The 14,963-nt window shown below is 53.6% G+C and overlaps 1 protein-coding gene across 19 annotated transcripts in view; it reads left to right on the forward strand.

The window, feature by feature from the left end:
- The window catches only part of FOXP1 (forkhead box P1), a 515,936-nt gene that overhangs the window by 438,365 nt on the left and 62,608 nt on the right, over positions 1-14,963 (forward strand). For 15 of the 19 annotated variants that reach the window (XM_079122626.1, XM_079122642.1, XM_079122628.1 and 12 more), the window contains 2 exons: positions 4,693-4,846; positions 10,098-10,299. In XM_079122626.1, coding sequence (XP_078978752.1) covers positions 4,693-4,846; positions 10,098-10,299 — 356 coding nt within the window. The remainder of the gene's footprint in view (positions 1-4,692; positions 4,847-10,097; positions 10,300-14,963) is intronic. The other 4 variants (XM_079122625.1, XM_079122627.1, XM_079122630.1 and 1 more) reach the window with 1 other exon arrangement.

Genomic DNA, 14,963 nt, shown 5'->3' on the forward strand with positions numbered 1-14,963 from the left:
TGTCCTGCCGTCTCAGATTCTCCTCGGGTCCGTCCGCTTCCTGCTGCTTCTCTGACCGGTGCTGCTCCCGAGCGTACCTGTGTGAGGGCGGGAGGGGGCCTTGGGCAGAGCGTTCCAGGCTCTGCCTGGAGACCCAGGCAGCCAGGGACGTGGGCGCCATGTTCATCAGCCCAAGAGAGTTTGGCCCTGAGGGTGGCCTCTTCCTTCGGAAGAGTAAGCTTTTATGAAGTTGGACAGACAAACAAGTTAGAAGAAAAGTGTCCCCATCTCCTTTGAGCTTCTTCCTGCAAGTTCTCCATGCTGTCATGTCTGAGGGCCCAGTGAAGTTAGGGGAGACCCTGGCTGGGGGTCCCGTGTCTTCCTGAGCACGGAGAAGGGCCACGCGGTAGCTTCTGTGTGCCCTGCTCTGTGGAGCCACGAGTCTCTGCCGGTGGCGCCCGGCCCAGTGGGTGCCAGCGGTCGTGCCGGCGTGGCCTGGCCCCCTGGGGCCCCACCTGGCAAGGACACCCCTCCCGTTTCCAAGTCGCCCACTCAACCCGCCTCCTCACACTGCTCCGGTGGACCCACCCTCCGCCCCCGTGATCTCCCGGGTCACCTGGCTGTGACTCCACGGGCAGCCCGCCTCCTCTCAGCAGCCGGCCACTCCCGCTCTCCCGAGGGCCTTACCAGGTGCCTGCCCCCGTCCCCGTCCCTCCCACAAACACCGATACTGGCGGCTGGCCTCTAGTCGCTTGCACCGGGCCGGGTCCCCTCACACCCGCAAGCCGCTGGCCCTGCCGTCCTGCTGGGCAGCCTCCTGACACCCCGCAGGGCAGGGGCAGTTTTGGGGTGAAGGGGGGAGGGTCTGCAGTGGAAACGCTGACACCACCTCCCGTACAGTGGTGCTACCGGGTGCTGCTGTAATAAAACAGGGAACAGATTAAAAAGTGTCTAAAATGTAAATCTAAAGGACTAACAGTAATTAAAATGGAAATGGCGCAGGGAGGGAAGGCATGTAATTGTGAGATATCACTGCACAAGGCTCTCAGCTTTGTTTTGCTGGCTGTTTTTCTAATTCAGCAGGGCTTACTCATCAGTGGCAGTTCAATGCGCGTTAATGACTCTGGGATTGCAGGCCTCACTCTGGACAAAGAAATGATTATTGTGCGGTCAAAAGAAGTTCAAAGACAAGAAGGGAATTTCAGTTTTTTCCTTAGAGATCCACATTCAAGAGCATATAAATTAAGCCAAATGTTAAAAACCACAGTCTGAAAGCTGACTTCAAAGTCACAACTCTCTAATTAATGAACTGCGAGCTTCAGTTTGGACAAGTTGTGGTTTGATGCGCCCATAAATCAACATGACAGCCCTGTTTCACAGTCTCAGACAGTGCTTGTCATAGAGTCACATCAGATGTAAACACCGCAGAAAAAAGAAGGGATGTGAGGGGGGGCAATTGATCAACAGAATTGGTAAAAACCCACTTTTGAAGCACATTATGCATGATCACAGGAAATGGTTGCAGCCTCAAGAGGGTTCCCTTCTGCTGTTGCTTTTTTGAATCAGATTTCTAACAGCCTTCAAAAGGGAGAATGAGAATTATGGAGACTCTCCCCTGTGGCTTGCAGGCAATAACCCCCTGTTGTTATTTTGTGCTTCTTTCTTTTCAAAGGCATCAAAATTTAGTTTTTTAAAGATCTTTAACTCTATATTTGAAGACAAACAAAAAAGGGGCTGCCACGCTCATTCTTATCAGTTACCGGGGGCTGCTTCGCCCCTTCTGTTGCCACTTCTGATTAACCTCTTATTTGGTCTGTTAGACATAGTTTGGAATCCTCGTCCTCACGCTGGGAGAACATGAAAGTTCAGATGAGCTCCCAGGGCCGCCGGAGGAACGTGAAAGGGAAAGTTCCGGGGCAGAGACAGGATGAAAGTTCACTCTCCGAAATGGCTCCTGTCAGGAGGGGGCGGCCGGGAGAAGAGGCTCTGTGTCCCCCCAGGAGAAGCCGAGTCACCCTGGTGGCCTTGCCCCTCGTCCAGAGCGCCAGGGCTGCTCTGGTCCTTGCTTTGTCATCCCTTCTCCAGGCAGAGGTGACCCGGAGAGTCCTGGCCTTCAGCCTCCCTTGGGGGGCGGAGACCGGTGCAGTGAGTGGGTCTTCCTGCGTGGCGCTGGCCAGGTTCTTGGTGCTGTGTGGCGGTGGCTAGGAGATCCTTTTTGCCTGGGGTGTCAGGGCTGGTCTCTGAAAACTAACTTGCGGGTGATGGTCCCTTGGCGGTGAGGCCATGGAGTCACGTGGTAGCCACGTCACGATGGTGGTGTGTTTTTAACAGGGTCTGAGCTGGGTGTTGACAGGTAAGACGAGTGTGTCATGAGCCGTTCATTAGTGGCTCGGAATGTGGTACCATTAGTTTGATTTCCCCCCTGCTGATTACCTCTGCAGGAGACTCTGGACCCCAGGCCAGAGTGTGCCCCCTGGGCCTCTTTGCCTCAGGTGGTCCTGGGATGTTTCCCTGGGTAGGTCTGCTCCACACGGGGTTCTCCCTCAGAAGATAGATGCTCATGGGTGGGGAGGCCAAGGGAGCCTCGCACAGCCCCAGAAGGGACTGGTGTGGGACATGGATGATCCAGTTCACATGAAATCAAGCCACAAAGAAAGATGGCGTCCTGTGCTGGCTGGCGAGGTGGGCCGAGCTGATTGTTTTCCAAGGGCCCGTTTGTCCCAGGCGTTTATGACCGTTTATGTTAGGCCTAGGGAGTAGCCGAAGAAGGGAAACCAGACCTTTGACTGGCGCTCAGGGAGGGGATCCGAAAGGCAGGGTTTATCAGGGCCCTTCTGCATTTGAACGCTGCCCACTGACCTGCCGGGGGACTGCGCGGAGACCTTTTTTGTGCGCATTCAATTGTGAGAAGTAAACAAATGGACTCGTATCCTGTGTTTGGTAACTGGGTGGGGAGCGCAGTCTGGCAACCGGCGTTGCTTTTAAATTCTTCCTTTGGACAATGGGCCTTGTATACTTTTATATCCTGGCTTTTCAAACGTGCACAGCTTTCGTGAGCTTTTCCTAGGGATGGCCAGAGACAACAGAAAAGGCATCAGTCACTTTATATAAATACACAGTTTTTTAAACATTTCATTTACAGTAAGACAGGAAAGGCCCTCCCCTGCCTGCCGGCCCCCCAGCATACCCTGCCTCAAGGAGAGCTCGGTCCTCAACCCTCGGTGGTGTCCATATTGTCCTCCCCCCCCCTTTTTTTCCTTTTAATGTCGCGAGTTAATATCTGTTGAAGAAGTGAAAAAAATCATTTTGACATGAATATAACTATCATTGGGTTTTACATTAATGTGATAACTTGGGAAGGGTGAAGACAATTGGATCATTTTATGCATGCTGTTCTTAAAATGAAAACACGGGCTTTTCATTTAAATTTATTTAAATTTTTGTTGTTAGTGGTATAGAATTTGTTTTTTGGAGTGAAACTCAATTAACTTTCTCAGTGGCGTGGTGGTAAGTCTGAAATTGGTTGCTAATATGAGAATCGGGGTTTTTACTGTGGAGCGAGCTACGTGGGGCCGGGGAGGAAGCCACCACTTCTCTCCTCCTTGGAACCTGGCCTCGGAAGGCTTTGGCGTGCCCACCGTTTTGTGGGGGCCTCAGATCACGGCCACGTTGGTTTTGTGGGTGGCCTCGGGTGGCCCACATGCCTGCTGGAGGTTGGGCAGCCCGCGTGGTCCCCGGCCCTCTGATCTCTCCAATGTGAGTCAGAATGAGGAGATGATGATGTTCTTTTCTTGAAGGATCCTTCTTCCTTCTCCTTGGCCCCAGCGTGGGAAGGGTTAATTTCCCATTCTGACTGTTAGCCCTGGTGTGGCCGGGCCCTCCACCTCGAAATGATTCCTCGCAGATTAAGGATATTAGATAATTTCCTTCTATTTATTATACTACCGCACTGTATTATCTTTCTATCACTGAGATAATTACTGAGGAAATCTACATTAATTTTTTGGCTGGAGCAAGGCCTGCTAAACACAGGAATGCTGTATTGATGTTTTACACAACAGAAGTTTTCCTCGGTCACTGTCCCATCAACAAGAAGATTCGCCCCGCGTCCTAAAGCCCCTTCTTTTCGAGAACAAAGCGGGTGCGGAGCGGGCCCAGTGAGCAGACCCGGGCCTTCCAAGGCCACGGCCAAGTTGAGGCGCCTGAGCTTAGCGCTGTTCCTATCAGACCCTTGCAGTCAAGTACGCTGTTGTTTGGTAAATTATGAATGTGTGTAATTAAAATCTAGCGGCTGTTTCTATGAAAGATTTACAATGTTATTTCATCGTTTGTCATGGCTAATTAACAATATTAGATGAAGTTTTTCTTCTTCAAAGGTCTGATTTCTTCTCATTTATTGATGTCAGGAGTGATAAACAGAGTAGTCACAGGCTCTTGCCCGTGCGGGTGGACCGGGCGGCACCTCGCTCCTCCGCCGCTCCCGGGCTCAGGGTTCAGATCCCCCTCACCGCAGTGCGAGGGGTGACCGAGCTCTGGGCCCGAGGGCGGCATCGCGACTCCCGGACTCAGAGCTAGCCCCAAGGGCGCCTCCTGCGGGCGCGGGCAGCAGAGAGGAGGGTGGCCCGTGGGCGGCCCCCGAGCGCTGCCAGCCTGGGTTGGAGGGCGAGGTCCTGGGCTCCGGGTGGCCTCTCACGTCTGTCCCCTTCCTCGCAGCAGCAGCAGGTGGCCACTCAGCAGCTGGCGTTCCAGCAGCAGCTCCTCCAGATGCAGCAGCTCCAGCAGCAGCACCTGCTGTCCCTGCAGCGCCAAGGCCTCCTGACCATCCCGCCCGGGCAGCCCGCCCTTCCCCTGCAGCCTCTCGCTCAAGGTACGTGTCCTCCCCGGGGCGGGCTGGGGTGGCGCCTCCCGCGTGTGCGTGTGCAGCCCAGAGGAAAGCGGGGCCAGGTCACGGCCCGGCAGACGGGGCCCTGCTCCCTGAGGCCAGAGGGAGCGCCAGGGGTCAGTGACCGGGTAAGGCGCCTCCAGCCCCAGCGGGCACCGCGGTGACCCAGAGCACTTCTGTTGGGAACCACGAAGAATCTGCTTGGAGGCTGCTGTTAGTGTGTTGACACACATTTTATGTCACGTAACTTGCTCTGATTTAAACCTCGCCATGCTTTCTCCGCACGCCATCTCTTAACTATCTCGGCAAGAACCTGGGTTTGTTCTCCTGTAGGTGACTGAGACCACTCTCTCTCCGCGAGGAGAACCAGGTCATCTTTCTCTCTCTCTCTTTCTGCGTGGGTCTCTCGGTTCTGAGCAGGCATCCTGTCGCCAGTTCTTCCTCGGAAACGGGCTCCTTGAAAAGGAAAAGATTCCCTAGGTTTTGTGAGTTCCTTCGGAAAAGCCAGTGCTGTTTCATCCCGAGGGTGTTGGACATCAGAAACAAAGGGGAACTTGGGGTGATTTTAGGGTGCAGCCTGAGCTGAAGCCGCTCTGGCTTTTGCACACATGTGAACGCCAGTGGGTGATCCAGAGGAGGTGAGGAGGGAGCATACCTGTGCCCCACGTCTTGGCTAGCCGTAGCTGCAAGTCCCTCCTCTGCAGAATCAACCAAGCAGGAGTTGAAAATATTCAGTTAAAAAAAAAAAAAAAAGATACTGCATCTGTACTGAACATAGAATATTTCCTGTTCTCACAACAGTACAATATAACAACTATTTATATCACGTTTACGTTGCATTGGGTGTAAGTGACCTCGAGGTACTTAGAGCATAGGTAGGCTGTGCCTGGCTTGCATGCAGGCAGTACCCCATTTAGATAAGGGACTTGGACTTCCTTGGATTTTGGTACCCAGAGGGGCCCCCTGGCTGCGCAGACCTCAGTGGCATCCTGAGGATGCGGCCCCCGTATCCTCCAAGCCGCAGAAGATTTGATGTGCCTCCAAGGCAGCAGGCCACGGCTTTGGTTCCTGGACTCGGCTGTCATCTGAAGAAGGGTGGAAGTGTGGGGTCTTCCTGGTGTCATATTAGGTGGGGCTGTTGGCGGGTGACCTTTGGCGACTGGAGCCAGTGGAAGTGTGTCTACATCTGACCTCCCTCTGGAGTCAGCCACGCAGACCCTTCTGCCTAGGGGTTTCCTCCTGGTTCTGAAGGTTGCCTGCAGGTGGATTTCTTCTTCTTCGGCTTCTCTCTTGCCCCCACACCTGTCCGCCCTGACTGCTAACTTGGTGCATCACCAGAGTGGAGGGTTGGGTGACAGCCACAGGGGAGAGGGAGGCCGGGGCCAGTGCACGTTTTGCAGGGTGTTAGCTGGGCTTTCGTCACACCTCTAGTTGGTGGTTGGACAAGGCCGGCCTTGGGCTTCAGCCCTCTCCTTTTCCCTCTGCTCCTGGGCTGCGAAGTTTGCTCACTGAGGTTCATTGTTGTAGTACATCAGTTACGCTGTCCAAAAGAGGGCAATTGGGCAGTGACGAGACAAGCTCATGCGTAATGTGAAGGAAGTGAACGTGGGCACATGGAGTGTAACCTCTGCAGCCGCACGTCAGACACCGGCAGGTAATTCACCGGGGGTGGCATTGATGGATCTGCTTAGCAGTCTGCTGTAACTCTTAGCCCCTGCAACATTAGGAAGGCGCTGGTTTGACACCCGGGGGGTGCCCAGGTGTGCGCCCACCGTGGCACAGACGTAAAGGCAGACATTTCTGAAGTCAGGTTCTCACAGGGAAGGAGCGCCACGCTCTTGCCACCTCCCATGGATCAGGAGCTGGGTCTGTCTCCCTGCCCCCTCCGCCACGTGGCCTGAGACTTCAGTGCGGTTGGGCTCCAGCACAATTCCTTTTTATCAGAGAGATGATGGCTTAAAACTGATGTCATTATGAGGTTTAAATCAACTTTCTGCTTGCTTGAACATGGTCACCTGGGTATGGATGTACAAGGACAAAAAAGGTTGATCAACTCTGTTTGTCTTTGAGCCAGTGATACCTGGGGTTGTAAAATTGAGTTCCAGGAACAGTAATCTGTCAACTGTCCCCACAACATACATTTTTTAAACCCACGCCTGCATTTTCTTTTATAATGAAGGGACTGGATGTCCTGGGGAGGGAAAAAAAAAAAAGCATAGCCAGGGCCCAGGAGTGACGTGTTGGAAGTGCCCAGGCACCCGTTCTGTAACGAAGCCATTGGCGCACACGCCTCCGCATGGCTGTCCCCAGGCCTGCTCAGGGTCAGAGGTCAGAGGACAGGAATGGACAGTGGACCTGATTTTCTCCCTCTGGGGATTTTTCTAGTATGAAATGTAGGGGTGATTTTTGTTGTTTCTCAGGTTATTGAGGGGCCTTTGCTCTGCTTTGCGTAATTGCCGCGTCTGGTTTCACTCTGTCCTCTCTCTCTCTGCTCCTCCCTAGCACCCACAGTGTGACACAGAAATACTCCTTCCCCATCATTCCAACCTTTTAATTTTTAAAACGGACACTCCAGGTAGGGGAAGCCGCAGCGTGGCAGCGTACCTGTTAATGGGTTTGTTTACCTTGCTCCTCTGAATCTACCATTTCGGGAGAAATGCAGGTTTTCTGGAAGTTGGATGTGCAGGTGGTCGGACAAGTGACTCCTTACCTTTCGTCTGTCTTCGTTCTGTCACGGGATCTGGGCTGTGGAAGGCCAGCACCTTTGGTGGAGCATGCCTGGTGTCCGCTGAGCTAGCCGGGATTGCAGCTGGCCAGCAGCAGGGCTGGAGGAGCCGGCTGCCTGGCTCTCACCTGCTCTGATGAGAACGTTCTGAAATGTAATTATCACATCGAGATTTGACCCAGAAACAGCTCTGTTGTCAGTCGGCGCGTGAGTGTTTACCCTTCTCCCCACCGCGTGCTGGAGCTGCTTCCCCAGGCTCCTGCGGCAGCGGCGGGAGAGCAGCCTGCAGGTGTAACAAGTGGGGCGCCCTCGTCCCGGCTGCACGTGCAGGCTGCGCAGACAGCTCAGCGTCCTGCTCTTCTCGGAGGGAAGCGTCAGAGCGGCCCTTGGGCCAGTGTCCTTCCCGAGCAGCTGACCCAGAAATCTACTGGCTTGAGTGGAGGAATGGGCGGCGGGTTCCTTTCCTGTGTTTGCAGTTAGGAAGTACAAACAGGTGTAGGTTCCGGGGTTCCCCGGGAGCTGCTGCCAGCACAGGAGCCTGCTGGCCGTCGGTTCAGTGCGGCCGACGCTGGTCCAGGGGTCGGCCGCGCTCCTGGGTAACGTTGGTGTGCAGACCGCCGAGGCAGGCCCGCCAGCTCCTGGCTCATCCCACCTGTCACTGGGAAGGTGTCTGTAAAGAATAGCCCAGATGCAGCCACTCCGGACACGGGGTGGTGTAGTGGACTTTCCCTTTGTTTAATTTGCCTCTGAGGTTTAATTTCAGGGGACAAGTAATAATTGAATATGCCTAATAACTAAATGCTCATTTGGGACAAAATCCATCAAAATATAATTGGCATTTGATTTTTATGGAGGGGGAAGGAAAGAGACTTGGCCGTGGAGGATGTGCTCCGAGAACATCTGACCACTTACTGTATCCTTCGAAGCCGCCTTTATGGTATATATTAATTGCAAATACTCGGGCATTTGGACATTTCGTGAAGAACCGATAGGAGAGACCAACTGTTTTTGTTAACGTTCCTGGCGGAAAGGCGGGGAAGGTTATTGGTCTGCTGTGCAATAATTTACTCCTCTTTGATATGCAAACGATCCACGGTGAATATAAAAAAATCCTATCAGACTCATTTCACAGTTCTTAACCACTCGGATTCTCTGGAGTCCATCGCCTCATTAGACCAGCGCTCTCCAATGCTGGCATAATTAAAATCTTTAACAGTTTAGCAAAGTAAAGATGTTTGGCTGATCACGTTGAGATGATTATCTCTCCATTGTATTCTAAATGACAAAAATAAATTAAATTTAGACCTTGGCATTTTTTATTATGTGTTTCAAATGAATATAATGCACACAGCCTTCTCCTTTAATTCAATACCTTCCGTTTGGTAAGAAACATGCCTCTTTCGGCTCCTGCTACGGACCCAGAAAATGGCCGGCTTTGCCCGCTGGCTGTCAGGCTGGATGGGAACAATGACCTGCCGTCCTCAGGGCCGATTCTAACGAGTTGCCTGACGAGGTCCAGGGGTGTGATTTCTTTTCGGGGTTCTTTCAAAGGGAGCTGCTGCTGTTGGTGGGTGGCAGTCGTGGGAGACGCTTTCTCCCAGGCGTGCGCGTGCGCTGGAATAGGCATCGAGGTGGAATTGGACCTGCTGGACCCATGGAGGCCTGTTGCCAGGAGAGATCTGCAGGCTCCGGAAAGTCAGGGTGCTGTCCTGGTTGAGGCTCCTCTTGGGAAAAATGCAAGGCAACCCTTAACTCTTACAGGCCCGGGTCCACTTTGACCCTCTTGTAAAGCAGGAGGACTTACTGCCCCAAGTTGATTTCCCGTCTTCCTCTCACTCAGCGATGCTTCATTAGCACTGATTTAAGAAATGACAGTGATAATAGTGTTACTTGTGTAAAAAGTTATGCAGTTTTTCAGTAGACACATCCATCAATTAAGCATGTGGTACTAGAAACCAAAATTAATGAGAAAGATAGGTGTGTTAATGAAATAATCATAGGATAATCAATTTGACTGTTAAAAGTTGAAAAGCATTTCAGGAGGACGATATGAATTCATAATTTATGTCTAAAAGTGATTAATAAAAACTATATTTAATAACAAAGCTATTTGTCATCATTTAGGACTTAAGCACAAAATCATTCATTTGGTGGTTCGCGTTGTCGTCAGGATAGAGTTGAACCGATTTGTTCTGGGCCCTTCTTTTTGTCTGGAAATAAGGTGCCATCCTAGGCTGTTCCTGAAATTGGGAGGCGGCAGCTGGGTGGAGGGAGGCGGGCCCTGCTGTGGCGGAGCGGCCGCCCTGACCCGGCCCAGCCCGCCACATGCCCAGGGCCCTGGGAGGACGCGCCACCGCGATCGCCGTGGTGGGGAGGGAGGAAGAAAGGACTGCGCACACCAAAACAGCCCCTAACACTCGGCTTTGTTTACTGACTCTTTGATTTAATTACTGTTTGAAGAGGCCGGAATTAGCTGTTAATTGATTTAATTATCCAATTTGTTTGTTTCAGGCATGATTCCAACGGAGCTGCAGCAGCTCTGGAAGGAAGTGACAGGCGTGCACACTGCAGAAGAAGCGCCGAGCAACAACCCCAGCAGCCTGGACCTGACCACCTGCGTGTCCTCCTCCGCCCCCGCCAAGGCCTCCCTGGTGATGAACCCGCACGCCTCCACCAACGGCCAGCTCTCGGTGCACACGCCCAAGAGGGAAAGGTAGGCGCCGGGGCCCTGCGTGCGAGGCTGCTGCCGCCCAGGTCCCTCCGGATTTGCGTGACTCGGGTGCGCCTGTGGTCACCTCAGAACGTGCCCAGTACGGTGCCTGGGGAGCACCTGAGTGTGCTCACCTCTCAACATGGAATTGGCGCATATGGGTCTCTTCAGCTTTGGGCCGGGCAGGAGGCTTGGGGTTCTCGGTGGGTTGGATGCCAGGCTCCAGGTCCTCTGTCTGCCGAGTTCTCCCTCTGCGCAAGCGCGGGCCCTGGGCTATAAGCACCATCTGGGTACCAGGCGCATCCTGAGGGCCATTGCGCGTCGTGGTCTGGGAAGCACAGAGCCCTCCTAAAGGGGGAGCCGTCTTTTCCTTCGTGTGTCCCCAAAGCCTGTGGCGCAGGTAGACATGGAGCGAGGGCGTGAGGCCGCGGTGTAGACATGGAGCGAGGGCGTGAGGCTGCAGTGTAGACATCGCTTGAGGGCGTGAGGCTGCAGTGTAGACATCGCTTGAGGGCGTGAGGCTGCAGTGTAGACATGGAGCGAGGGCGTGAGGCCGCAGTGTAGACATAGAGCGAGGGCGTGAGGCCGCAGTGTTGACATGGAGCGAGGGCGTGAGGCCGCAGTGTAGACATGGAGCGAGGGCGTGAGGCTGCAGTGTAGACATCGCTTGAGGGCATGAGGCTGCAGTGTAGATGTCGAGCGAGGGCGTGAGGCTGGGGAGGCGGAGGCTGCCCGTGTCTGCACACAAGCTTCCTGGGCACGGCGGTGCTGGGGTTGCTTGCTGCTGCTCCTGCTGGGAACTTAAGATCTAATTTTCACCGTGTGTGGGTTGAAGCTGGGGTTGTTTCAGAGCCCAGACTGTGTCGTGTGACTTGATTCCTGCCGTGGCCCGTCCCCGGCCGGGAGGTCAGCCCAGGCCGAGTGCTTTCCCGAGGAGGGTACCCCGAGACTGACAGCCCATTCCAGCTGACTCTTTTAGTACCATCCCCTGTGTAGCTCACACGCAGAGCTTCCACACACACGGGACGAGACCCGCACAGCAGGATGTGATAATAATGCTTCCCTCGGGAAGAAGCAAGTTCTGGATTTTGTTCTTAAATAGAAATGACTCCATTAAAAAAAAAAAAAAATTAATCACATATTTTGGTTAAGTGGCTGCAAACATGACTTCATATCCTTCTCACCGGGTCGGGCATCATAAGCCAACTGCTTTAATTAGATGCGTATCTTTATATCAGAAGAAAGCTATCTGAGTATTTAGGTAGAGTCAGGATCTGATCCGCATTACAGCAGTGGCCCCATAAGACTAGAATGGAGGGAGAAATTCCCGCCCCCCCTCCCCAGCCTTGAGGCCATCAGGGGGTCGGCCCCCAGTGCGTTACTCAGGCAACGTGGAGACGCCAGTCACGTCAACAGGGCACATGCAAATACCCCACACGCGGGCCTGGCAGGCCATGGAGAGCGAGTCGTGCTGCTGCCCACGTACCTGCTCCGCTGCACTCTCAGACCCGGTCGGAGGGCCTGCTCCTTCCCCCTGTTAAGCACTAGTTGACAGTGATTAGTGCGTTGTGTTGGGCCAGCAGCGGCCCACACAGCTGGTTTCGCCTCGTCTCCAGTGCATCATTTCCTGTGCCCAGCCTACCCTCACGGCCTCAGGATCAATGGGCAGCGATGCCCACGTGACCCCACAGAGCCCCGCGTGCCGTGGGCCACTCCATCCAGGCTCCTGTGAGCACACTAGTGACGTTCGCACGCCCCGAGTCTGCGCAGCGCCTCCGTCTCAGACTGCATCCCTGGTAAGGGACTCACGACTACGTACATGCACACGCGCGCGTGCTCACACACACGTAACGCCTGACCCTAAAAAGCAGAAATGAGAATAAGAAGTTTGCTGTGACCAAGGTTTGCGACTCTGCTTGAAGATTTTCTTTTGTGAATTTCCATGGCAGCAGATACCAAAAACTAAAGGATGCTTTGAACCAACTAGTTCGGAGCAGTTTGGAGAATGGAACAGAGCCCAGGGAGAGGCAGTTTGGAGCCACCAGACAGAGCGCGGCTCCCCTGTCCAGTGGGGAAAGACTCGTGTGGCCGGAAGGCGGTCTGAGCCCTTGCTCTGTCAACTGTGATGTCTTTGTTGTTGTTGTTGTTGTTATTGTTATTTTCAAAATTGGAAGCCTTAGGTAGCTTGAGAGGGAAGCCTCGGGGCTGCTGCCCTTGGCTGGACTTGCTCTTCCCATCCTGGGTTCCTATGGTCCATTTTCTGCTGGGCGACTGAACGGCATCTCCTTCCATAGGCACCAGGGAGGCCCGGCACTCAGAACTGTGGTCAGGCGCGCCTGAGGTCTCTGAGCCTCTCGCCAAGGGGCCTGCGTGGGTTCCTGCGTGCTCTCCTCCTTTAGATGCGTGCTCCCGTATATCTGCAGCTAGGTGATGGGTGAGCCTGCAGGACGGCCCTTTGCGTGTCCTAGGGCACGTGTGAAGCTCAGTGGCTCCGAGGGACTCTGATTGCAGGACGCTGCGTGGGTTTGGTCTTCTCTTGGGATCTGCAGAGACCCTGTGCGTCCCCATTTCACTACATGCCCAAGTTGGATGTGGAGCAGAACAGTCTGGGTTCCAGGGAGCCTTAGCCTGGGCCTAAAACAGGCTGGAGTTCCAGCTGTCCGCGCCGAGGAGAAGCTGGGAGGTGACACGCTATCACCTAATCTCTTGATTCTCTCGGCTTAGAGGAGATGTGGCCAGATTAAAAGAAAGTTCTAGCCAGTGCCCGTTCTTGAATTTCATTATTTTTGCTGCTGGGGATGGAGCCCCGGGCCTGGGGCACACGCTGTCCCGTTGAGCGGTGCCCCTGCCCAACCCAGTCAGCACACTCCAGCTGGCCGTGGCCAGGAAGGCAAGCGAACCCTATAAGTTCAAGACAGGGCAACAGTTTCCAGCTCATAGAATCGATCATTAAAAACCGATGATTCCTCGGCAGCTCTGTGTGCGTATAGGTCCTGAAACGGATATTACGTGTCCTTACCTTATGATTCAGTCAACAGTCCCGTGTGTGGTGTGAGGCCTAAATAGTAGGAAAAGGTGGGGGGAGCTGTCACTGGGAGCGTCCGCGAGCGCCTGCCCTCCCCTGCGGCCTGGCTCTTGGTCTTCTCCGCAGTCCTTGCTCTGCTGCCTTGGGACGGCTAGGTCCTTACTCTATAGTCCGCTTGGGCCCACAGGTTCTTGGGAGCCTGTCTCCACGTCCTGCTGCAGGGCTTTCTCCCTGCACCCCAGCCACAGCCCCTGCTACCCGGCATCCTGTTCCTCCCTGCAGACTCCCCTCCTGGGTTAGCAGCTCGGAGAATTTTTCTGAAGGGGCCCGGATCGGCTGTGTGCGAAGGTTCGTGGGGAAACAGTACCGCCAGCGTTGTGTGTGGCCAAAGCCCCCGATGCCAGTGGGCCCTTTGGAAAACTGCAGCCCACCCCCACCCCCGGACCCCCGTGCATCCTGGGGCTCCCGTGAGCAACCACTGCCGCAGCAGCTCTGGGGTTTGAATAATGTGGCTGGCACGCCACTCCTACCCTCCTCTTTAATTTGTCTTATACAAGGAAAATTGTAATTAAATCATTCAGGGTAAACCCTTGAGTGCAGAGAAGGGAAAAAAAACACACTTTGGGAGAGATCGCCAATAGAAACCCACCTCCCTGTTGCGTGGGGCCAAGGCACTTATCAGTATTCAGCAGTGGTGCGGCGGGAACAGCCCGTGTGGTTTGGCGAGGCAATGCCAGCGCCCGAGTCGGGCTTGTTAAGGTCCGGCCCCTGTGCAGCCGGGACATTCAGCATCATTAGAATTCAGTACTGGGGCTGCTTTGATTTTTCTCCCAACAACTTAATAATGTTTATTGTGCCGATTACATATAAATTCGCTGGTGCAATAAACATACCTCTGTCGCCGGGCCTCAGAGAAGCGCAGTGGGTATCGAGTTCCGTGGGCAGAGGCTGAGGGGCCCCAGGTCTCTTGCTTAGTGTCCACCTCTTTTGTAAGACAGATGAGACTCGGCAGGCGGGCTGCTGACCTTGAGGCTTTGTCCCTCCAACTTGTCTGATTGTCTCACTTTAGAAAATTCCAAGTTTGGGTGTGGGTAAACAGAATCAACAGAATGCAAATGAAACATTTATTAAAATGCTAAATTTAGTAAGCCCTTTGAGCTTCTTGGATCAAAGCAGCTATGTAAATACAAATAGCAATTACTACTTAAGTAATTGCCTGAATTAAAATTCTAAATATCACATTATGTGACGGTGCACTAGGGAAGGGAGAGGGGGCTCCCAGTCAGTCAGTCAGTCAATCAATTAGTGGCCTCCCTGGGCCAAGTGCTGTTGTCCTCTCACACACAGGCCACACTGCTGCGCCCAATTTGCAGATGAGGCAGTTGAGGGACAGATGTTGACCCCGGGGTCACAGAGCCAACTGATGGCACACCCAAAATCCAAATTCAGGTCCTTTACAGATCAGGACTTTGCGCTTCCATTCAGAGCGGAAGCGAGATGCCTAGTTATGGTATGTGGAAGTCTGGATCCCTAAAAGAAATTTTAAATTGAATTTAAACCAACTCAATAAAACCTTTATTGACTTAACCTGCTATATGCAAATCACAGCATTTACATTAAAGTGGCTGAGTTTCCCCTTTTA

The sequence above is a fragment of the Sciurus vulgaris genome, assembly GCF_902686455.1.
Source record: "Sciurus vulgaris genome assembly, chromosome: 19".
Classification (NCBI taxonomy): Eukaryota; Metazoa; Chordata; class Mammalia; order Rodentia; family Sciuridae; genus Sciurus; species Sciurus vulgaris.